The sequence below is a fragment of the Spea bombifrons genome, chromosome 11, assembly GCF_027358695.1.
Source record: "Spea bombifrons isolate aSpeBom1 chromosome 11, aSpeBom1.2.pri, whole genome shotgun sequence".
In the NCBI taxonomy this organism is placed as follows: domain Eukaryota; kingdom Metazoa; phylum Chordata; class Amphibia; order Anura; family Pelobatidae; genus Spea; species Spea bombifrons.
Genome location: NC_071097.1, coordinates 23,225,644 through 23,252,228, shown reverse-complemented (window position 1 = coordinate 23,252,228; position 26,585 = coordinate 23,225,644). Strand labels below are relative to the sequence as shown.

The window sequence follows — 26,585 nt, the reverse complement described above, 5'->3', positions numbered from 1 at the left end:
AAAGGAGAGTCGTCAGTAGAGTTATGTTTCAGCTCTTTGATTTCACTATACATTATGAAGATCCAAACCCGTGTGAGCTTTTGCTGCAGGAAGAGCTTGACTGGTCCTGCATAATGCATAGTTAAATCAGTGAGATTTCTTCAAAGTCTTCTCATCCATTGAATAATGCATTTTTTTTCAGGGCCAGTTCAGCTGTAGAAATTTGCTACGAATGGCCCTTTACAACGAATAGTGAAGTGAGAGAGTCAAAACCACAACTCTACTGCAAACTCTCCTGGGAGCCCTCACATTAATGAATAAACCTCTCCATGTAGCATTTCAATAATAATGTGTAACAGATGCAGACAAGGGAGGAGGAAAATGATGTCATAATGTTCCAACTCCAGTAGAAAATGAATGCATATATCTGTTTGGACATACCAAAACATACTGGAGCCAATGCAAACAATAAAAGACTCAGATGTTCATTTTATTTGGGGCTGGAGTGTATCTGTATGTTTAATCCACACCTCTCCATAAAAATCACCTGTTGTATAAGCATTCTAGCCTTTTTGCAAGGTTCTTGTGAGTGAGCCTAATGCATTTTTTGCCATGTAGTGCTGTAAATGCCAACATTTGTCTGGCACAGATAGCATGCACTCTTGGTTCCTTCACAAAAGACTCTACTGAATCTCTATTAGAACACATAATGATAGATGAATTACATATCAGCATCAGGATTCCTCAACTTCTACTAAAGTGGACAATCATATCACTGAATGGGGCAGTACACTATTCTGTCCGATTTAATCTTTTCTGGAAGTAGTGTAACGCGTTGCTTATGTTACAGCAAGCAGTAATTACAGAAGTGGAAACGTTGATGCCATCCACCCCAATTATTTTTAATGAATTCATTTTTAAAACAGGATGTAGCCAGCGAATCTGAAAAACTGCCAATTGATGAAGATGGAAACATTTGTTTCAACTTTCCATTTACTAATGATTAAGATCACAGCAACTGCAATCAAGATTAAAACATTCACATCTTTTTTGGAAATGAACTTTAAATTACGTGATAAATATGTTTCATGTTTTCACAGGTACTCTTTCACATTTGAGATGCATGTCCGAAAAGAGATCTAATAAGGGTAATTAGTAAAGTAATTATCACCAAGGAAAGTATGGATTATATTACTCTTAAGGTATATAATTTCCAATAAGGTATTTTAGGGGTTGTTTAAGTTACATAGAAATAATTAATGGTATTACTCTCTTGCCCCTATTTGAACATTTGTTTCGAATATATATTCCAATGATATTAAGCATAATTACTCTAATAAAAAGATGTTTAACAGCTTGTGCAACAAGATCTCCAGTTGAGCACATCAAAGTAAAGAGATAATTGCTAGGGTCTTTGAACATATGTGCCACGTTCCCCTATCTACTGTCAATGACATTAATTAACATTTTGTAATCATGCTAATTATAATAAATAACAAAGCCGTTAAACTTTGCAAGGTGGCTTAATTAGGATAGGCTTACTCAATAAGTTATGATTAAGTGTGTCCTATACTGTACACAAAAGCACCAGGCAGCAGGCTGCGTCAGAGTTTTAGTGTAGATACATGGTTTTACTTGTATTTAATGGTTTAGGCTACTTAATAAATGTTTTGTTATGTGGATCACTCTTTGAGTTAGCCCCATACAGTTTGGATTTTGTATCTTTTCATGGGAATACAACACCAACCAATTCTTGAATGCTTGGGGCCCCTGTTGCTTCCCCCGAAACACCCATCAGTTGAGTTGAAAGTAGAGTTTAATAAATGCAAGTTGCTCCATTAAAGCTAATTTGGTTGAGTTGGCCTCAGCAATTCAACTCCATTTCCAATTCAACTCTACATGACCTTTTGTAAACTGAACTTATCAATATGTTGAATTAAGGAATTTCCAATTAGACTGACTCGCTCAAGAGTAAAGGAACATTTGCACATGTATGGAGAAGTTCAATGAAATAAAAACTGCTGACTCAACTGCTTGGATAACACAGTCGTTTATGAAAATGTGTGACAATATGTAGCAAGCACTAGACAATTTACACCTCTTTTAATTGTTTACTGAAAAATGTCTGAATACAAAATATTTGTGGGAAATTATTTTTTACTGCAAAATGTATTAAAGTAGAAGCAAAAAAGGGTATATTTCCGTAGAATTAAAGAGATAGTTTAATGTCCAAGAATAATGCATTTTAATGTACTTTCTGGATAACTTATTATGCATTATTGGAAATGTTAAAAAAGTACTTACCTTAGGTAGAACTCACAGCTCCCTGTTTCCTCTGCGGTCTGAAGAATTTTGACACTTATCTCATTAGACCCCCAGTGAAGTTCATTGAGCCAGTGCTGGGGCTAACTGGGGGCAAGTATATCACGTGCCAGAAGATGTTCAACCAAACACACCTCTTTCATGGCAACTATTTGCCACAGGGAAAGGGGCAAATGTGTATCTGGGGATTCTGCACAATCCTCATTGCATTAGCAAGGGGGCATCATGTAAATTTTAAGGGGCTTCACAGCTGTCATATGCATTAAAGTGCACATGATGGCTAAGGTATGTTTTTCGGCACTATTTCTAATTAAAACACAGTGTGGAAAAGATTTCCCATAAACAGTACAGACATGCTTTAAATAAAAAATGTAAAAATAGGAAAAACAAACAGCAAACCAAAAGGCATGCATGCTTAATATACAACAAACATTGAAAATAAATAAAAAAATAAACATATGTATATCACACTCTCATACATACTGGATGAGAGCCTGGGGCAAGCTAAAAGGCAAAATGAAATCAATAATGACATACAAATTAAAATGTTAATAACGGAAATCAATGTTAATTCATATGAGAAATAATAAGTAAAATGGCAAAAAAAACTACTTCCATCAGGAAAAAAGCAAAAGGTGCAACATTTTGACTTTTATAATAAAATAATTAATTTCCATCTAACTACTAACTTTCAAACTTTCTATTGTTAGCGTTTCCCATTAATCAGGGCTACCCTACGCACATGTAATTGCCACACATAAACTGGCATACATTAATAAAAGTAAAAGTTTTTGTAGGTTTGGCAATTATTTTATTTTCCAACCTTCATTTTCCCTTCCACTCTACTTCATCTGTCTTAAAGTAGTATTGCAACGGGAAGAGCAATGAGAAACTCCTGCTGTCTTCTTCCAAAAGAGCAAAACCCAATTATACCTCAATTATGAACACACTTTAACGCATTTTAACAAGGACAATTGATTTTTTTAAATGTACAACTCTAATATGTGCTTTATGTTTGCCAATTTTCATAATTACAAATGTTTTTTCCACCTACGCTGGTAAATGTAACACTTTTGTAATTAAAAGTAGCATTAGAAAGAACATTCCTAGTACCTCGCTAGATTGTAAGCTTGAGAGCAGGGCCCTCTTGACCTAATGTACCGGTTTGTATGTCATTTCTAGATTTGTCATACTGTTTGAATGTATGTACTGCAGGAAGCGCTGTGTAAATTGTTGGTGCGGTACAAATAAAAGATAATATTAATAACATGAATACGGTTTAGTTTCCTAAAGCTTCCCATTAACAGATAATTATTTAACTTGTCAAGTGACACAAAAGCAGCCACTCATAGCAGCCATAGGAATCAAAAGGCTTCTCAAGAGTTTCTGTGTTCATTTTATGTGATTATGTGATTGAATAATGGTTTATTTCACTAAAATGCTAAGAGGTGGAATGAAGGTTTTGTCTAAGTAAGCTGATCTTTTTATAAAAGTTTTATTAACTTATTTTTGACATCTAATGCCAACTAAAACAAATGAGCCATATAGATATGCAACATGGTACATATATACATATATAATAATGCTATCACAAGTCATGTTTATTGCTATTTTATGCACTTTTCTGTTCTCTGGCACTCTGCATGTACATATGTTATATATACTATTTGCATACATGGTTTGTGTTATTTTATTATAGATGTTTTTTGTGATAAATATGACACTTCCCTGAAGTTTCACTCTCACATGCTATAGAACGATATTATGTTGCTTAATTTTATTTCAAAAACGTTTCTAAAGAAAACTATAGAAATATATATTTCCTGGTTTTACCTGGAAACACACAGAATGAACTAGCATATGAGGCTTTTTTATCACAAGATATTCATGCACAACTGGTTATAAAATGTCAATCTTACTACATATTTTCTAAGAGATCTAATGCATGTAACACCATGCCGATGCTCTGTGCCTTTTAAGTGCAGTTCAGAAGTAGGACATATATGATCCATGAATGAAAAGGTCACAGTGAATCAATCTGTTGTCATCGGAATCAATTACAGGTAAATCTTAAGTAACGCTAGAGGAGGTTGGGAACTTTTATCAAAGCCTTGTGGCATTAAAAAATTCTTATGATATATATGTATATATATATATATATATATATATATATATATATATATATATTGTTTTAAGAACATATTTTGAAGCACCTAACACCCCCCCCCAAAATTATATTCCTTTACTGTGTCTGTGGATATGGACCACAGACTTAAGGTTCCCTGTGTATTTTTATAATGATGCAGCACTGGCAATTATCCAGAAAATATTAGGAGTTTGTGGTGTCATTGATAGGGATCTGTGCATTACTTTCATGTTAAGTAGTATGTTAAATTAGTTTATTGCCATAATTGCAAGATATTAAACATATCACAATTACTTAGTGTTACAGCAAGAATCTGTTTAGTTATTGGACTTAGCATTTTTGCAGTACAGTCACGACTGTTGATTTTAAATGAACGTAGCTGACTTTGCTGCAGTAAAGCATAAGGACAGTTTTGATAGCATAGTGACATAATGCAGATCCCAAGGCAAAGGGTTCAGTGGTTTGGGTATGTCGTATATTTTATATTGCTGTTAATCAAGTTGAAATCAGTAAATCACAAGTAGTTTCCTAACTTTTCTATTTTGAACATGCTTATGTATTAATGTATGTATAATCTAAGCCCTAGCCTGGACAGACTGTCATCCGAAAATATAACACTTTTTTATATATGCAAATGCTTCCATTCGGCATTGTGCAAATATTGTTGTCAACATGAAATAATATCCACAATATATAGCGAGATCAGTTTCTGCTTAAACAAAAAGGCTTTTTATAGCATATATAATTTATGTTTACGATTCATCTTTCTTGTAGATTTTGATTTAGACCTGATGAGAGAAACTTTGCCCTAAGAATAGAGTGAATACATTCCCTTTATCTAAATATGCTATACTGTACAGATATGTTTGTAGTCTCTCTATACTAAAATGTTCTGGCTTGGTGCCAATATGATTAGCCTAGGAAAAAAGGCATGTAGGCTAGGTTGTCCCAATTTACATACTCACGGACTGTCAGAGTTTGGCCTTAAATCTACTGGTTTTTACACCAATCTCAGAGTGAAAAGCTAAATTCCCAATGGTTGACCAGTCTGGAGATCAGCCCTTGGGAATTCTTACTGTATTCTACTCTCACTCAAATATATTGGGGCAGACAAGTGGTGTCTGTCTTACTAGTACATGCCAGGTGCATTCCCTGATTAAATACATGTAACTTAACTCAGAAAAACTTAACCTCCTGGTTAATAATAAGACCTGATATTAGAGGCATTCAGTTATCTCTATTAGTCAATTTGAATAATTACAATAATTTGATGGCATATTACAAGATTAATATATGAAGACTCCCTGGATCCCTTTGTTTAAAAAGAAATCCCAGATATCTAAATTTGTAACTTCTAACCGTCCTTAGAAAAACTCTAAAACAGAAGGCCATTGTTTCTTTAACCTATCATATCTCTCTTATATGCATGCTGCTGTCAGTGGGTGTTCCTGGGAGTGGGGTGTATCAAGACTCTCTCGCAACCCTGATTATTTGGGTGTTGACCCGGAGAACTGGGGCTTCTCCTGGAGTTCTCCAGCCCAAACCTTGGGCATACACCATTCAGACCACTATGGTAACGGGAAGTGTGAGTTGGTGTGAGTAGGAACACGCTGCAGGGTTGGTAGGGTTGGTCTCATACCTTTTTGTATGCCATACTAAGGTCAGTAAGAACATTTTATTGGACTGTACTTTTTTTTTCTAAAACAGCTTCAATGAAACATCATCAAGGGCAAAGGCAATGCTCACAGAATGTAGTATTTGCATTCATAGCATTAGCAAGTAGTACATTCTATCTTTGGTTACAGAAAATGATTATGCTATTTTGATTCACTAATGTGAGTTTGATGGAACAGAAGCCATTCTATCTATTAATATATAATAAAAGGGTTAGACATATGGTATACTGTGAATCAAACTTGCAGCTAAAATGAAAAATATATTCATATCTCATGTACACTGCTCTTACAAGAAAATGCTATCACCATTAACAGCCAACAAAATGTAATTAATATTCTAATAACTATGATTATATTATATATATATATATATATATATATATATATATATATATATATATATATATTATATTTATAACCCTCATAACCCTTAGTACCTACCTACTTATTTTCAAGCAAAAATAATATACACCCAGCATCTTTTTGACATGATTACTAACTTTGGTGTGGAAATGTTTCTCAAATAGATTTGGCTGCAAGTTGAGTAGCGTCCTACCAAAAAAAGTCATAAAAGTCAAACTCACCTCTTCCACGTCATTATCAAGGGCTATGAACTGTAAGGGAGCAGTCAAATTTTGATTTTCAGAGATTGTTGTTCCCACAGGTGATGACTCGATTATATAGCCTTGATATGTAGAATAAGTAAAGTAGGGGGCCTGGTTATTCTCATCCATAATGTCGATATGGAGGCTAGCAAAGGCTGGAAGCGGGTGGCCATTGTCCTGTTCTGCCTAGAAAACAAGAGATACCATAATTCTTCCTAACTTGACATTTCACTGTAACATTTTTTTTAAAAACAAAATTATCTAACTGACACCATATTTATGAGTCCAAGAGCACACGCTGTTCTCTCTTTAGGTAAAAGTAACATCACACAGCACAAATAGAAGAAAGTAAAATAGCATCCATTTATACACAAGCTTTTACTTCTGGTTTCAGTTCTTTTTGATGCACTTATATGAAATCTCTGATACATGTTAGAAGAAAACACAGTACACTTCTGCGTGTCATAGGGGCATCATAAGATACCACTTAGAATCACTTTAGTTCAATAAACCATGATTGTTCCCCTGTGTTATTAGTGCTCAATTGAAAATCTTTATAGCCCACTGAAAAAAAAAACAAGCAGCATTTCAAGGATGCACACACAGCAAAATAAAATAGTTACTATGACATTTACTGCAAATATGTATCACTTACATTTCGTTGTAAAATATGCAATTAAAAACTGTCTCAGTTATGGAAATTCTCTAATTCAGAATACGCGATAAATCTATAGAATGATGCTTCTAGGCTAAATAGCAATATACTGTATATAAATATACGTAATGTATATGTAATGGGAACCACCTTAAGTATACATGGGGGCACCACCATGGCGGCAGGTTTTGTCAGCCTTTGTAAGGGAAGATTAAGGAGAATGGTTAGAAATGTTACCAGGAAGCTAGTCATTAAGCTGGTTTTTCTGCAGTACATGGCTAAGATAAGATAGACTTACCATATCTAAAAAAAAATTATTAAAAATAGTTAAAAACACATTTCATGTTTCCAAAAGCATTGTACATGGCCATGATGGTTGCTCAGAGCAGATTCTCCAATTCCTTTTAGAGACATGTTTCTAGGAGTAACAATTCAATCACTTCTGATTCTGTCCCAAACCTCACTGTATACTGGGTATCGGATCACTCATAAAGCTGGAGCAAAGACTCACAGAACACTAAGTCTTTCTTTTAACCCCTTAATGACAAAGGCCGTACATGTACGGGCTCAAAATGCATTGTTTTCAATGGGTTTAGGGACCGCCCATTGTCCTTAAGGGGTTAAACTTTATATTGAAATTCCCCACTGATTTAGGGGTCTGCATATTAGTGCATTAACCTGGATTTAAGGTTCTGAACACTGTAATCAAATACAATATGGCAACACCCCATTGCTTCAAGCTTTGTTGAGAGCTGCATAAATCTTTCTGTAAAATATATAATGATAGTTTCCAAGTATATTTGTTCTGAGTGAGAAAAATGTGCAAATGACACATTATAATATAGAACTGTAATTTCTTATCTTACTTATTAAATGTCTGTATTGTTGGGAGGTTAAAGCTTTGTATTAAAACAGCGTAGATGTAACATTTCCATTCTGTTTGAGTTTTGTACTGTTCCCATCATATTTGGCAGAACAATCACCTGCAATACAGCTGCCTACCTGCAGTCACAAAAGCAATTTACTATTAATTAAGGTCAGTTGCGCACGGTGTGTGATATCACAGTAGGACGTTTGTTAGAAACAATTGCTGTCAACCGCAAACATGCGGAATACTGTTGAATCCAATTTATATAAACGAAAAACGAAAGAAGCAGAAAAGATAACAAAAGGGAAAATAAGTTGTTACAAACTCACTACTATTGAAATGATATAAAGAATCATTCAAAACACATCCCTGTCTTCTTTGAGAGTAATTGCATGGGTTAAGAAGTGTGATACTATAAGTGTTAGCAGTTTACTGCTGCAGGATAAGGGTGATAACACCATCTATTACCTTCATTTCCCTTATTAGTAAATTGTAGGTGTGGGGAAAGCTTGAGCCTGAACAAGTTGACTAGTTTAAGTAACAAAATGACTCCTTGGTTTTGTAAAACTATGTCTAGGTTCTGAGAAGAACACAAAATAAAATACAGTACAGTTCAACAGAAGCCCAAAAGACAGCTTACTGTGATGAATAGAGCACTTTTATATGTAAATGCAGCATCAGAAACAGCATTCCTATTAGTGTTGAATGTCCAAACTCTTGCCAGACATAATTCTTTTATCAAGTAAGATTTCGTCTGATTCACAATCTTCATCAGTAACACTTAATTATCATGTGACACAAAGCCAAGTGGCCCTGTCGGGCCCTTGTGGACTCCCCTGGTAACATATACACTGGCATATGTTTACACACTCTCACGCTAACACTCATATGTACACAATCATTCCACAAACATACAGAAACTAGAACACTCAAACACACATTCATATACGTTTATTCATATACATTCATGCTAATACACACACATGCTTACATGCGCATTTACATACACAGTGCACCTATGCACTTATGCTAACACACACATTTATAGACTCATGCTAACACACACACTCACATACACATTCATGTCACACTCTCCCTATAGCACACAAACACACTCATGCTAACACATGTACATTTACTATAAAATATATACATGCATACATACTCTCTCTCTATAACACCCATATCATCTCTCTCATTCCCTCCTAACTGCCTCCTTCACTCACTCATTTACCCTTTCTCTCACACCCTCATCCTCTATTTTCTCCCTCCCCTCACCTTCCCAGAGGCTTTTTTCTAGCACAAAGTGTTTGAGCCGCCTCGCCTTTAGCTCAGTTCATGTGACCCTGCAACTTACCTGCTTCTGCCAGTGGGCTGGTCCAAGAAGGACCTTTTTTGAGGCTTTTTCTTAGAGCAGTCTGGGGGTAAATGTCCCTCTGCCCCCCCTCCCCCCAGGCCAGCCAACCCCTGGTTAATGTTCTTGCTTCAACATTAAGTAACAGGTCTTTTTTCATGCTTGAATTTACCAAGCAAGGTTTTGGCATATAAAACCATACCTCTTAAATAATTTATATAATATATAGAATCACCACATGTACTTGCAAAAGGGACATTATGAAAATTTAAAGTGGCCATGATGCTACAGTATGCATTAAGCTGCAAATGACAGCTGGAGTCACCCTTTAAGAGTCTCTGTGTTGTTTTAAACCTTCGGAATAAAAGAATAAAATGATAGCTCTGCTAAGAGCACAGTGAATATTTAATCCAAGTGAAAAAGAACCCTTAAATTATACATTATTTTTAGGGCATACACAGACAAAATAGAGTAGTAGTTTTTTCATACAGCACTACATACTTAAAGATAAAATAGGGGTCACCTGAAGACTGGACCATTATAAAGCATAACTTATATTAAGCAAAATAATAATCGACCTAACAAGAAGCAAGTTCATAAACATACTGCTCTGTATTGACAGGATAGACTATGGGTGTATGTCACAGATTCAAAGTTTTAGCAGTGTCCAGTCTTGTCCGCTATGCCCAATCTAATTTGGAGATATGCTGTGCCGAATTGACTACCAAATTCACTTTGAGAGCTGCAAATGAAGGCTATTAGAGGGTCAAAGCGTTTGCAGAGTGTTAACCTTATATATAGTTTATTTCTTTTGGTGTTTATAGCTTAACATTAATGATTAGACCAAAAATGCTAATCACTTTCCCCTTGGAACTTCATAAGGGCAGTGTCATTATAATGTTGTAATTTTTTATATTACCCATTGCTTTGCTAAACTGTAGTTTGATCCTTTCACTTAATATATAAACAGTTTAAAGACATAAAGATGTTCAGTGCAGAAAAGTTCAGAAAAGCTATGAATGGCTTCAAGGCTTCCTGTAAGGTGATTGTAGGACACAATGTATCGGAAATGTTGGTTAGCTTGCCTTCTTTGATATAAAGTTTTATGATTATCATTTCTAGTGTATATTAAGACTTTGTGTGCGTTACTTGAAAATGCATAGGACATTTATGATATGGACTATAGATTCAGGGGGGAAAGCAATGATATTGCATCCTACACTTTGTAAATGTATTGTAAATGAAGATTTAATTTTGCTGTCAGTTATTGATGTCTTCATGTAGAAAGTAAACAAATGCAGTACTGTTTTGTAATCTTCCAACGAGTGATTGATTTTGTACAATAAATTTCTTGGCTGAAGTGACTGTAAGAATCATTGAACGTTTTTGTATCTGTATACATTTTCTTTTATTCTTTAACCTTGTGCATCCTTTTGCTGGTGCAAATACAATGGTGCATATACGGGAGCAATATAACAAAACTGGCCAACTCAAATAAGAAGGTGCCAGTAGTAAGACATATAGACATCTGATTTTTCCTTCTGTTCAATCTCATCGCTCCACCAAGGGATTATTTATAGGAAATAATGCTCTAGGCCTCCCCATCCAATTCTGAGCCTGCCGTTATATCTGTCTCTTAGGGGAGACCTAAGTTGTGATTAAGTTTGGCAACAAAGGAGCTCTGTCTCTTATTTCCGGCACAAAAAAATTATAGGACATCAGAGATCCAGAGGTCTATTGTCCAAAAAGGAACCAACGTGACCTTACTGAAGGTCAGTGGATGAAACATATATCATGATCAAAGAAGAGGGCATTAACATAGAATTGGAAGTAGAGTGTTAAACACAGCATTCTAAATCCACTCATCAAAACCCTATTCAGATTTGCATATGCTGAACAGAGAACAATTTCCAGGAATAACATTAATCAAAACAAAACACATTCAGTAACAGGTCTTTTTTCATGTTATTGAATTTACCAAGCAAAGTGTTGGCATAAAAAACCATACCTCTTAACTAATTTATAAGTAGTCATTTTGGCAGTCATTTGGTAGTAGGAAGTCATACAAAATATTTAAAAATTACACTTGTAGGCTCCTATCTCAAACATCAATTTGACAATGATGTCTAAATAAATTAAATGGGTGGGAAAAAACAAAAGCCTAACTAATTGATGTGGTAGAACTCTTATAAATCTAAATATTGAAGAACACAATTACTCCTCCTGCATAATGAAGTCAAGGCGGTTAGCATAACGCTAGTGCCAGGGGCGGCAGCTGCACTGGCAGAGCCAAATATATGGAGAAGATGTTGTAAAGTTATTATAAACTGCATGCAAACACAAAATAGAAACAAAAGTCATTTATTGCATAATTTTACACGACGAGATCCATACCATTATTTGTGGGTGCAACACTCAATCACTTTTGAGTTAGTGGTTAATTTCAAAGTCTTTTTTGTAGGTGCTGGTACTTTTAACATATAATTATGAGAATTTTAGTTCACTTTAGTTTTTGGTAGGAGTAGCCCAACGATCATTTTCTAGATTTCTTTTCAATGCTTATGTGCTTGCAACATCTTTAGAAAACGATATTTTTAGACACTGTATAGACTTGCAGGTTCTGCACACTCCATGTAATGCATCATTGTGTTCACTCAAACTCAATAAGTAGACTAAGTTTAACATAATGTTTGTTGTACTTTAAGTAAATTAATTGATCAAAATAGAAAACAAGAGATAAAATTGAAATACCTTGTAGTCACGATATATGACCTTGCAGGGGTGAGCCTGAACATGAAATTGCTGTCACAAGGCAATGAAAAGTTGTAGCTCACTGAAGCTCACATACCACCCACTTCAAACACGGTATTGTGTCACAGCAAAGGGATGCATGCACGAGTGGATAAAAAAAAATAGCTCTCCTTGAGGCCTTAACCTTCTCAGCTGCTTTCATCTGGCAGTAATGTGCCACATAAGGGGATGATACACAAAGGTTTGTTTGCTATGAACATAGCCATTCAGGACCTAAATACATATGCAATAGATTTATAGCTAGAAGAAACAATACAACGTATAATGGACCTTGTACGAGACAATCCATGGAAAGTGCACCAATCTGCAGCATATTTGAATGTTTGAGAGCTATACCTCATCTTTTGCTACTTTTTCCGCTGAATATTGCATGTTTTTTCTATTTACAAACATGCCATACCACAGCACCTCAATATCTTGACACGTGTACGCTATCTTTGCTTTAGAGGAAATTTTCTGTAAACATGGAAAACAAACTCTCTCTTTGAAGCCACAATTGGAAATAGCTGTATGCAGCCTGCTGGTTTACAATAATTCAGAATGCCCAGCAGGTTGTAATAATAGTACTGAATTACATGCTTTGCAGTTCCTCAAATAACATTTCAATTTCTAAATGTATTTAATAATTAACTTCAAATTGCACCACACACATCATGTTATTTTTAATGCAGTATAACCTTAGGTTAGCACGAAATTCATTAGTTCATCTTATGACTTTTGGAGAAGCACTGGAGGAAGCAGAGTACCCATTGTGTACCATGGTTGTAACCTCTTGCTGACACATCTCTGCACACTCTTTAAGATTTTCTTCCTGGAGATGTAGCCATGGGTGTGTCATTTTGCCAATGACAGATAAAATGTTTGGTTTAGTATAGGAAGAGACAAAAGTAGAACATCAGCTCTATCACTCACCCACAATGAATTTCATCCCTCCCTCTCCAAGGGGCTCTGGTTCCACATTGTAACCCAAATTAAGGGCTTTGGTGACATATGCACTATATATACAGAGTTTTGATCAAAATAAAAACTAATAAAAATAATACAAAAATAGGTGAACAATACATTAAGGCAGTTGTAACAATAGTGATTAAGACACAAGCAGTAATAAGTTGACTTTTTTGCCTTATGATCTTAAGATTTTCCACTTTTAAATAAATATGGTAGGACATTGTAGCAGGAGGGTGGTATTTTGTTCCAAATAACTCGGATCTTTAACAAAGTGGCAATAAAGGGAAATTTCTCTCCCAAATGTATACCCTAAAAAGATGAAAAATCAAACCAATGTAGCATAAATCTAATGTTCAAATAAGCTTTAAAGGCATAATAACTATTTGGTATTTCACAACTGCATTAAAATCAAGACAGACTGTAATGGCATTACTAAATCTAATAGCACTGTGATGGTAACCAGGGCTGCAAGGATAAAACCCTGGTAATCATCGCTGGTTATCCCTTTTCCAGGGTTCCAAGGCAGCTCAGCTGCTTGCTGCCCACTGCCTGCTGCTATGTGTAAGCTATTTAACTTTATTGAGTCTTGGTATCCCACCTAGAACCAACTGAGACGTGGAGAAGGGGGGATAACTAGAGGAGCTGTTTATAAGTGGAAAAACATAGCTTTAAAACAAGTAGATAATAATCCAAAAGGAGGATTGAGACAAGACAATCAATAATAATAATAATGAAGGGTTTCACAAAAGCACCAATAAACATTAGTGGTCATGTGCAAACATCAGCCATCTATTGGGGACGGCCAGTAGGGGAGACTCACTTCTTTAAACAACAAAATTGTTTTACTAATGAAAAAAAATCTTGCGCATTATTAATGTAAACTATTTCAGTAACATTGTTACAGAGGTGGTCCATACTAAAAACAGTATTTGCATTTGTACTCTGCTTAGAATAATTGTTCAAAAATTGCTATATCAGTTGGAAAACTTTAAAGACTTTTAAATGTGGTGCAGATCACGTGACTTTGTATCTTCCATGCTCCTGACCCTAAGGGTACTGTCAAACAGAGCACATGATGTCATGTGATTCCTTAGAAAATCATTCTTATATGTATGGATAAAAGTATAACCGTGATTATGAATTTATTTATATTATGACTTTATAATGTATGTGAAAAATCAGTATGTCCTATTTACAACATCTCGAGTATGGAAGATATCACGTAACCAAAAAGCCCTTAACTGCACAGAAGCTGAATATATGTGTATAACCATTATCTTTTTTATAATTGAAGACAGTAAACTTTGAGGTATATGCAAAAAGTATAACAATTTCACTATAATATCTTATGATAACAACAATAAAACCAAAACTATAAAAAGGCACAAACCGCTAAGAATTACTAAAGATACTGTAATTTTATTAGTTTCCATATGAGAAAAGCTGATGCCTGGGGGCAGTTTTAAAATGGGTCTAGGTTGGAAAGACGATAATGGCACTATGCATAAAATTAGGTTTATTAGGCTGTGAACAATCCATATATTTAATGTTCTATTTTTTCATAATGACAGGTGGTTTAACTTTGACCTGAACCCTTTTTATGACAAACTGCTGAATACTTGAGTTGTCTTTTATCTTAGCCTGTCATTATCTTAATACAAGGGGATACAGCTCTATAATATCCACTTCACCTTTACTAAATCATTTATTGCATGAGGTTATTTAACTGACATCTCAGACCTCTTAAAGAATGTAGACGTTAAATCATGGCCATGTTTTATATAGTTTATTCAACATATATACACTTAAAATGAATACATTCTTGAAATTACATAAGCATAAAAATTACATAAGCACAAAATATCACGTTGTTCAAAACTTGTTTCTGTTTATAATTAATGGTGCTGCTCCACCTACTTTAACAATTTCTAACTAAATACAGCATTAATAACATAATCACTAGTACTACAATTACATTTTTTTCTGGGAATGCTTAATTGTCGGACCCAGATAGGTTGCAACAGAAAAAGCTCCCAAGTTCTCAATGGCAGAAATAATAAAAAATACAAATCTTATCAGGTTTATTTGCATTTCACAACGAAGGCAAAACTATTAGAGGGCGGAATTCAGTAATGATCCATCAGTCACGCTAATACGGCATGGGTACGTTTATGTGTCGACTAAAATAAACTCTATTTAAAAGCATGGAATGTTTTTGCTCTTTATACTCTCATCTGCAGTTATTGTAGCAGTATAGCTGAATTACTACACAAAGTAACAAAAATAATAGAATTTTTCTGGCAATAAAAATAATGAATTGCTTTAGACCAAAAAGCCTTTAAAAGCATGTCATACTAACGCTGCCATGAAACATAAATTTTATCAGCCTTAAATTAACACTTAGGGAGTATATTATTGACTTTAATATAAATAATTGCCTCAATGTCTTACCACTACAACTCCTTTACATGTTTCAGTACGGTATACTGTAAAATTATTACTCATTATCCCAACTAGTGTTTATTCGGCTTTTACCAATGCACACACCTACCATTCTCCCATCACCATGCATAAATTATTTTCTAATTTCTGTGTATATTCAGTGGTTCTGCCATTTTCATTTACTGAATGTATCTTGTCTGGTGCTACTAAAAAAATAGAAAATCTAGCATCTTAATTTTATTTGAAATAGATATTGAAATAGATGGTGTGCATAAGATGTATCTGGAGATTGCAAACGCAGTAACTGTTTAGTGTCTTTGATGTACTGTGACAGACAGACTCTTCTCATTTGTAATTTTAATATTGCGCCTGTGTCTTTCTGACTTGTTACCCAGAAAGGGAAAGGTTACACAGAGACTGTCCTGATGTGTGTGTGTTTAGATGTCAGAGCCTGTCTTGGTGTGTGTGTTTGGAGGTCGGTGTGGCAGAGCCTGTCCTGGTGTGTGTGTTTGGGTGTTGGTATGACAGAGCCTGCCCTGGTGTGTGTGTGTTTCGGTGTTGATGTGGCAGAGGCTGTCCTAGTGTGTGTGTTTGGGTGTCGACGTGGCAGAGCCTTCCCTGGTGTGTGTGTTTCGGTGTTGGTGTGGCAGAGGCTGTCCTGGTGTGTGTGTTTGGGTGTCGACGTGGCAGAGCCTGTCCTGGTATGTGTATGGGGGTCGGTGTGGCCGAGTCTGTCCTGGTGTGTGTGTGTTTGGGTGTCAGTGTGACAGAGTCTGTCCTGGTGTCTGAATCTGGCCCTGCCTCCAGTGTTCGTCAGCCATCTTAAATCCAGCTTGTACCCACAGTGTGCTCCAGCTTTGTGCAGTTTTATTTGATTAAACTTGTATTAAATGGTTTGTGGACTGACTTTGTTTTACTGTTTAAGTAATTCAATATTGATAGAATGACATATAAAAGTTGATCAAAAAACTTTTCCACTGCTGTTTTCATTATCGCCAAATTAACCCTGTGTTAATATGCATTATAAAGCTAAAAGGCCATATTTTCTCTCAGTGAAAAATGAGTGCGGCCCACGCACACATACATTTCTGATGAAGTGGCCCACTATTGTAGCATTAGAGCTACAACAAGCGTCTTTTTAAATCCTGTGTACTTTCAGGTTCTCTTTGAATTGCTTCTATACACTGTGCCATCCGTATGAGTAGTGTATTACATGTCTCTGAATCCGGAGGTGTTGTATAGCTCTCAGTTGCTATATTAAACAAGAACTGAACATGCTTACATCATCATGACTACATAATGTATGGCCAATGACCACATTTCAGACTGGCGTGTTTCTTTTATTTTACATATATGAATTAATAGTAATGAATTGATAAGGCTAAAAAAGGCATACATTCATACAATTCAAACTTTCAAGATATCCCTAACTGCACTGGTCCACAAAAAAACACATAACAATTTAGCTCAGCGGGGAGAAAAGAACTATTTTAGGACTCCATGGGCAGTCAATAATCTTTGCATCAACAACTTTTAAATTACTATGCGTACCTTTAAAAAAGTTTCTTGGCAATAAGAAATTCATAAAAGCATCCAAGGAACATGCAGTCACTACCTCCATAGGTAAGGCATGGTATTGAATGGTGGTTAGATATTTGTTGCTGGACCTTTACCAACTAAAAAACACATTTTGAACCATCAGATTTTAACATTCATATTATTTTATATTTTTGCCACCAAATGTGTATGACGTTTCTAACCCAGTCCATATTTTAATACCTGGAAACAGGTAGCCTTTTTCATGGCAACAGAACAACATAGACTTGACCTTGTTCTTCAAGATTACAGCACCATATGACATGTAAAACCATGGAAAAATGTGAGGTATGAAAGACTTGTAACGAACCAGAGTCCTATTCTGCTAAATGATTAAAAACTAAGGGTCAACAGATGCTTAACAGGAGTTCATTCTTGCATGGAAGCAGCAGCTGGCTGGAATCTAATTAGACACAAAACGTGTGATAACTGCATCATTAACTAATTGATTGCTACACGTTTGCATGAAAAGATTACTTAACATAGCATATGTTATCGCAGGTATTTTTTTTTTTACCTAGCAAGTTGCTTAGAACAATGCAATTAAAGGTTGCTCCATATCATAACATCACAAAGGCTTTAATACATACCCACCATGTGTACCCTCCATTGCCTGTTTTATTTAAAATTCCCATGGATTTAACAAATATTACCAACATTTAGCTAGCATTACCCATGCTTCAAAAAAGCTGTTTTTGTACATATTATAAAATACAAAAAAATAATAGTTGGATTTTTGTCTAAATTTTATATTGCTAAAGCCTTCAAATTGTTGGCCAGAGCATTAACTATTGTTGTTTGTATGTTTTAATAACATAACATCTATCGAGTGTCATTTTGTTGTCATATCAAACTAAACTATAATATTGTACTTTATATTTGTAATGTAGAAGTGTAATTCTAAAAGCAGTCCTGTAATGGTGTAAAATGTAACTTAAGATGCACCCTTTGAAACCCTGAGGGACTCCATAAATCAATCAATCTTTACATTTGTCGTGACAAAATATCAATGTTTCCATCACATATCAAAACAGGCTCTTATCAACATATGTACACATGCTATATTGATTTTTCCTCAAAGAAATAAAGAAATCAATATTCAAACGTATCTATGGATAACGCTAAAAACTAATGTAAAAAAATATAAACTGACAGACTATAACCCCATATCTACCGCTTACTTATACTATCGCTAAAATGTATGCAGTCGTTTAGCTGTTTTCATGAAAAACAAGGACATTTCTTGCTGTAACATTATTCCAAAACAGTTTTCTAATGATCAGTTAGCCTTTTAAACTTAAACTTGGATTAGCGAACACAACGTGCCATTGGAAAACAGGAGTGATGATTGCTGATAAAGGATCTCTGTATGCTTATTAAGATATTCCATTAAAAATCAGCTGTTTCCAGCTAAGGTTGTCCTTTACACAGGGCTGGCCCTATCTATATGTAATAAGGTGTCGGCCTAGGGTGCAGATCAGTTGAGGTGCCTCCTCTGTGGCGAACCTCTTATTAGCCAAGTAATCAATGGTTAGCTATCGCTTGCATTTTCTAAGTGACTTGCTTTCTGTAAGTGACCAGTTTGTGCACCACAGCAGCGGCAGAGAAGTGGTATTATAAGTATACCAACAGTGGGTTTGTATCTCAACCAGCAACAAGAGGGTTGAAGGGTTTGTGGTAAAAAAACAAAAAAAAACAAAAAAAAAAAACTGTGTGTTTTGCATTAACTGTTTGGTTTTTTTTTTCTCCCATTTTCTATAGTGTAATTAGTTAAGGGTGGGGTTTATAATCAATTAACTGTGTTGCTCTGTATATAAGGAAGTGGTTGCTCACTGTAAGGGGCTTGCATTTTCTAAGTGACTTGCTTTCTGTAAGTGACCAGTTTGTGCACCACAGCAGTTAGTGCAACACAAGAGTGCAAGAGCAAGGAGGGTAAGTGACATAAAGCAACTGTTTAAATTCTATACTCGCGTCCCTTTATAAAGAATGAGCAAGCTTGGAGATTTCACTCAGTGCACATCATGCCATATGTATGCATGCTTGGAACAGCAGTTCCTGGGTCCATATCGCTGTGGTAAGTGTGATCAATTGGTCTCTCTGGAAGCTGAGGTTGGTGCTCTTAAGAGGCACATTGAAACACTGAGAGAGATTGACAACCTTGAGAGGAGTCTGTTGCTCACTGAGCAAAGTTTAGATGGGGCCCCTAGCAATGAGGGAGGAGATCAGTCAGAAGGGAGTCAGGCACATAGCTGGGTGACAGTAAGACGTGGTTGCAGTGGGGAAGGGAAGAGGAAGAGGCAAGCCAGCCCAGAGTCTCTCCCTCCCAACAAATTTGCCCTTTTAAGTGAGCATGTTGGGGAGGCAGACTCAGAGGTAGGCTTTGCGGAAAAAGCTGTTCTCCCTAACAGCCGGGAGAGCAGCTCATCCAATGTGCAGGGGATCCGAAAGGAAGGAAAGCCCAGGCAGGTTGTGGTGGTAGGGGATTCAATAATCAGGAAAACAGACAGGGTAATCTGTAGCTCTGATCGCAGCAACCGAATGGTTTGCTGTCTCCCGGGTGCCCGGGTTCGGCATGTTGCGGACAGAGTGGATAGATTATTGGGAGGGGCTGGTGAGGATCCAGCTGTCTTGGTGCACATTGGCACCAATGACATAGTAAGAGGAAGATGGAGTGTCCTAAAAGATAATTTTAGGGACTTGGGTAGATTAAGAAAAGGACCTCCAAGGTAGTATTCTCAGAGATACTACCTGTGCCATGTGCTACACCAGAAAGGCAGCGGGAGATTAGGCAGCTAAATGCATGGCTGAAGTCTTGGTGTAAGAAGGAGGGCTTTGGGTTCTTAGAGCACTGGGCTGATTTTGCTTTGGGGTACAATCTCTATAGTCGTGATGGATTGCACCTAAATGCAAGAGGGTCCAATGTGCTTGGGGAGAGAATGGTTAGACGGTTGGAGGAGATTTTAAACTAGGAATGGGGGGGGAGGGAATAAATACCGGGTTAGACAGTATAGAAAGGGAAGGCGATTTACTTAGTAACCAGGTGGGTGGATCTGGGGGCTTGGTCTATAAAGATAATAGGGAGAAGCATATGTTTTGCCCCCCAAAGCAAGGACAGAAAGTGATTGCAGCATCGGTGTTAAATGACAAGCTGAAGGTCATGTCTACAAATGCTCGCAGTTTAGGGAATAAGATCCATGAACTTGTAACAGTTGTGGCAACTGAGAATGTTGATATAGTGGCTGTTACTGAGACATGGTATAATGAGAAAAATGACTGGGACATATCAATACCGGGGTACTCTTTATATAGAAAAGATAGAAAGGGCAGGAAAGGGGGAGGGGTGGCCCTATATGTGAAAAATAACATAAAATCTAACTTAATACAAGTTGGTGAAGAGAACTTAGAGTCGGTTTGGGTTACAGTACAATTTGGCAAAAGTAAAGTAACTCGCATAGGTGTGATTTATAGACCCCCAGGACAAGTAGAAGAACTCGATAATCTACTAGTGGAGGAAATAGCTAAAATGACAGTGAAGGGGGATGTTATAATCATGGGTGACTTTAATCTCCCTGATGTGAACTGGAAAACGAAAGTAGCTGGTTGTACCAGGAGTGCGGATATTCTAAACTCCTTATTGGGATTATCTTTAAAACAGGTGGTTGAGGAACCAACTCGTAAGGAGGCCACATTGGATTTAGTGTTCACAAATGGAGATTTGTTAACAGATATTTCTGTAGGTGAAAGTTTGGGATCTAGTGATCATCAGTCTGTGTGGTTTAATATACAAACAGTGACTGAGTCACACCACACAAAAACAAAAGTTTTAGATTTTAGAAAAGCTGACTTTTCTAAAATGAGAAAATGTATAGAGGAGTCATTATCAGACTGGGGCAATTTAAATGGTGTTCAGGAGAAATGGGATTTTGTAAAAGCTGTTTTATTGAAGATAACAGAAAATTGTATTAGGTTGGTCAGTAAGAGTAAAAAATTAAGGAAACCGCTGTGGTACTCTGCAGAAGTGGCCAAAATCGTGAAAGACAAGAAGTTAGCCTTTAGTAGATACAAAAATACCCAAAGTGAGGAAGATAGACAGATCTATAAAATTAGGCAGAAAGAGGCAAAGAAAGTTATAAAAACTGCCAAATCACAGGCAGAAGAGCGAATTGCCCTATCAGTAAAAAATGGAGATAAAACATTTTTTAGATATATAAATGAGAAAAGGAAAGTTAAACAAGGATTAGTTAGACTAAAAACAAAAGGCATATATGTAGAAGAGGATAAAGGTTTAGCTGACTGTCTCAATGAATATTTCTGTTCAGTTTTTACAGATGAGAATGATGGAATGGGACCTCAGTTGGGAAAAAAGACTGAATCATTTGAAATATGTGAGTTTATCGAGGCGGAGGTTTTACTTCAGTTGTCTAAGGTAAAGACAAATAAGTCGATGGGGCCTGATGGGATACACCCCAAGTTATTAAAAGAGCTTGGGGGTGTACTAGCAAAACCGTTAACTGATATATTTAACGAATCATTGGTAACGGGAGTTGTCCCTGGGGATTGGAAAGTAGCGAATGTTGTGCCTATACACAAAAAAGGCAGTAGGGAGGAGTCGGGCAACTACAGGCCAGTTAGTCTTACATCTGTAGTGGGAAAATTAATGGAAACAATGTTAAAGGAAAGGATTGTTGAACATCTGAAGTCACATGGCTTTCAAGATCAAAAACAACATGGGTTTTCCTCAGGAAGATCTTGCCAAACAAATCTTATTGATTTTTTTGATTGGGTGACTAAAGTAATTGATCAAGGTGGTGCAGTAGACATTGCGTATCTGGATTTCAGTAAGGCCTTTGACTCAGTCCCACATAGAAGACTTATAAATAAACTGCAATCTCTGGGTTTAGATCCCAATGTTGTTGAATGGATTAAGGAGTGGCTGAGTGACAGAAAACAGAGGGTTGTAGTCAATGGCGTATATTCAGAACAAGGTCTTGTTACCAGTGGGATACCTCAGGGATCTGTACTTGGACCCATTCTCTTTAATATTTTCATTAGTGATATTGCAGATGGTGTTGATGGAAAGGTATGTTTATTTGCCGACGACACAAAAATTTGCAACAGGGTTGATGTTCCTGGAGGAAGAAGCCAAATGGCAAACGATCTAGGTAAGCTGGAAAAATGGTCAGAGCTGTGGCAATTGGCATTTAACGTGGATAAATGCAAAGTAATGCACCTGGGGCATAAAAACCCAAGGGCAGAGTATAGACTATTTGGTACTGTCCTAACCTCAACGTGTGAGGAAAGGGATTTAGGGGTAATTATTTCTGAGGATTTAAAGGTAGGTAGACAATGCAGTAGAGCAGCAGGTAATGCTAGCAGAATGCTTGGTTGTATAGCGAGAGGTATTAGCAGTAGGAAGAGGGAAGTGCTCATGCCGCTGTACAGATCACTGGTGAGACCTCACTTGGAGTATTGTGTACAGTACTGGAGACCATATCTCCAGAAGGATATAGATATGTTGGAGAAAGTGCAGAGAAGGGCTACTAAAATGGTTTATGGATTACAAAATAAACCTTACCAGGACAGGTTAAAGGATCTTAACCTATATAGCCTGGAAAAAAGACGGGACAGGGGGGATATGATAGAAACATTTAAATACTTAAAGGGAATCAACAAAGTAAAGGAAGAAAGTTTATTTAAAAGAAGAAATAAAACCGCAACAAGAGGACACAAGCATAAACTAGAGGGGCAAAGGTTTAATGGTAACATCAGAAAATATTACTTTACGGAAAGGGTAGTGGACGCATGGAATAGCCTCCCAGTGGAAGTGGTAGATGTTAATACAGTAAAGTCATTTAAGCAAGCATGGGATAGGCATAATGCCAAGCTAGATATAGGATAAGGGCAAGTACTAAAGGAGAGTACTCAGAGGTTGGGCAGACTGGATGGGCCTTCTGGCTCTTATCTGCCGTCACTTTCTATGTTTCTATGTTTCTAGAGCACAGGCCCCAATGAAGCTATTGCCACAAGGTGGTGGGTGGCTACACTTCCTTTGCCTCTTTGGGTATCCCTATGGCTCAGGATCAAACGCTACATATGGTTACTACCTACAGGGGCGTTAACTTTATTGGAGGCCTATGCTCTCATAGTTAACCATTGTTCTGCCAAACTTTGGCCAAAGCTTTCTTAGATTCGCCAATTTTCAGCTATGGTCCAACAAAAATGTTTATTTTTATATGTGTGACATGATTATGCAGGAGCACATTTTTAAAACGCTAGGCTTCCGGCTTTTAATTAGTTGCCCGAGGAAACAGAGAGCTTATATAAATCAGTGATGATTAGATTTGCATTTTTGTAACTAATAACTTCTGTCTTTTCTCTGCATGCCTGCTAAACAATCAATTCCACATTCTTTGTATCTGGAAAACTAACTCATCCATTTAAAAAATATATATTTTCCCTTTAAAAGACTAGTACGATGCTAAAAATATAGAAATATACACTATATGTTGAAGTTCCGCAAGACTCTTGAGAATATCATGGAAGGTAATAAGGGTTCTTGTACATTTAATAATGGATAGCTGATACCAGCCTAATGGGTCCCTAAACAGTGCTATATCACAAAGCAGGTGACATGCTATTATCTTTGTTGATTGATATTTTGGCTTATTACACCCTTGACTGCACACAAAATGCAGTAATTTTATTGTAATAATGCCTGTAAAAAATTCAATTAATATTATAAGGTGTTTTAAAAGCAGATAAAGTATCTTTGGACATGCAATGTGCTTCAGTGTTCAACAAGACCAGCATTGTTGGTTCTGGCCTGAGCTAATGAGGGGATATTTTAGGCACTTGCTTCAATGAAAGAACATTTTTATCATGAAATAATGCAACAAACTACCAGCTATTTAGAGTAGTTAAATATATCTTGACTTTGCACTTAGTATATTACAAGTTGGAACAATGTATATAAAAAAATCTTAGCAATGAGGAATACGTGATTTTTTTTTTTTAGTACTTTAGTACTTATAGTTTTAATGCATTGACTTATAAACACTTTGCAAACTTAGATAATTATATGAGAATTAATGATGGGATCCTTACAGAAGACAGAGGGCACTACAATATAGCTGCAAGATAAGGTCTATCATTACATTAAATGCTGTTTTAGTATTTAGTATTTTAGCTGCCACCAGAGAAAACGTTTTGCCTGAAACTAAGATAACAATGTGGTATTCCTGTATCAGAACACGTACTGGTTAGTTTTAAACTGTGTTTTTCACTTGCTTGGTCAGAAATGCTTTTGACTTGATAAAGGGAGGACTCCCGAAAGCTCGTCTATTATTTTAAATACTGTTAGTCCAATAAAAAAAGTTATTACAATATTCTGCAACATTCTGGGGGGTTTTTTTGCATTCTTACAAAAAAAGTAATAAAGTTGAGCCAAATTTTTAAGAAATAAATAATGCAAATGATGTTATGTTTATGGGTTAAGGACTAATTGATGCTGATTTTGTATAGCTTTGATTACGAATGTAATGTTTCATAAAGTTCATTAGCCACATACGGTATAAGTAGCAGACTGAATGTCAAATACTGTATATTGTTATTAAAACAATAACTGCTTTGCTGAAAACAGGTAAATAGTGTGGTGAGGTTGTTTAAATGGTATTGAACACATTCCACTATAATATAAATACAATACGATATAAGCCCAAGTTTCAAATAATATAACTTGAGAAGAGGTCCCAATGGAAGGTGCACTTTAAAGTGAAAGTCTAACAGAAAAACATATATTTTTCTCATCGGGAATGAAATACAGTGCTGTATACGGTAATGCAGTTTGACATTGACAAAAACCCGGTTTTATCTCATTATGTTCCATTAACATTTATGGGAAGACCTACAAGCTGCTGTTGTTGTCAGTCATATCATATTTGGGGTGACTTTGCCTGCTCAAGCACCACACTGATTGTCACTTTATGGCAATGCTAATGAACTCCTTCCCTCCATTTCATAAGTCAGAGTGTCTGTCTGGGTGATTAACACTCAGCCATTCTTAAAAGGAAAAGAACACAATGCTTTTTTTTTAAAAAAAGAAAAGATTATCTAACTTTAGATTATCACTGTTAGTTGAGTTGATGTAAAAAAGGAACTGTCTGTACATAATTAATATTTAAAAAATGACTGATATTCAACTGGAAAATTAGAAATATTACCTTAATGACCAAATCAAATTTCTGGTGTAGATCTCTACTAATTGGTTTGAGGAGAGTAAGTACTGCTGTAGTGCTGTTCATAAAGAAATATTCAGCATAATCCTCAGGGGTGCCTAGATGAAAAAAAAAATCATTATGTTTTGAACATCTAATTGACAGAGAACAAAAAACAACTATTTTTATAGCAATAAACTGAATAGATTACATTTCCCCTGTTCAATTCTGAAAAAAGTACCTGATTTTAGCACATTGATAATAAAAAATACAAGGTAGCAGAGATGTATCACAAGTTAATATGATCAGGGACTGGCTTTATTTTATGTGATACTGACAGCTCAATACTTTTTTCTGATTTTAATAACTTATCAAATAACTTAGTTCATAATAGAGTGTTATACAGAGCTATATACAATTCATGACTTACGCAAGTGTGCGACAAGCATCATAGTGAGGGATCAAACATTAAATATTTAAAGAAGTGTCACTGAACATTCTAAGAAAATGAACCGATCTACGGCATTCAAGAACTGACATGAAACAGTATAAAAAACAAGCTAGCAACATATATTTTATCAATAGCTATTTAATTAAACAAGTGTTTCAAAATATTGTAAGCAAAGGTATTTGGCCCATCTAGTCTGCTCATTAGTTCTGCTTCAAATGACCCTACCTACTCTGCCAACCGCTTCCCTTTTCATTACTTGCAGCTCTCCTTCTCTAGCAGTCTCTTCTTCCATTTGTTTTTCATCTTCTTGTTCTTCTCGCTTCTGTCTTCCATCTTTTTTTTTCCATCTGTTCAGTGTTGTGTTGAATTCTACCCCATCTGACCTGGTTTGTCCTGGCTCTTGTTCCTGGGATGTTCTGGTTCTTACTCAGCTTGTCTGACCATGTGTGCCCTGCCTAAGGGCTCCCTGCTGTTAGTCCAGTGCTTAGTCTGTGGGCTTCCAGCCACGTTCCTGTGGCT

At 36.1% G+C, this 26,585-nt stretch overlaps 1 protein-coding gene across 1 annotated transcript in view; it reads right to left on the bottom strand.

Annotated features, from left to right (window-relative positions):
* Nucleotides 1-26,585, bottom strand: part of PCDH15 (protocadherin related 15) — a 280,874-nt gene that overhangs the window by 73,034 nt on the left and 181,255 nt on the right. Inside the window, exons 10-11 of the mRNA XM_053451264.1 lie at nt 25,622-25,734; nt 6,708-6,914 (exon numbers count right to left, since the gene is read on the bottom strand). Coding sequence (XP_053307239.1) covers nt 6,708-6,914; nt 25,622-25,734 — 320 coding nt within the window. The remainder of the gene's footprint in view (nt 1-6,707; nt 6,915-25,621; nt 25,735-26,585) is intronic.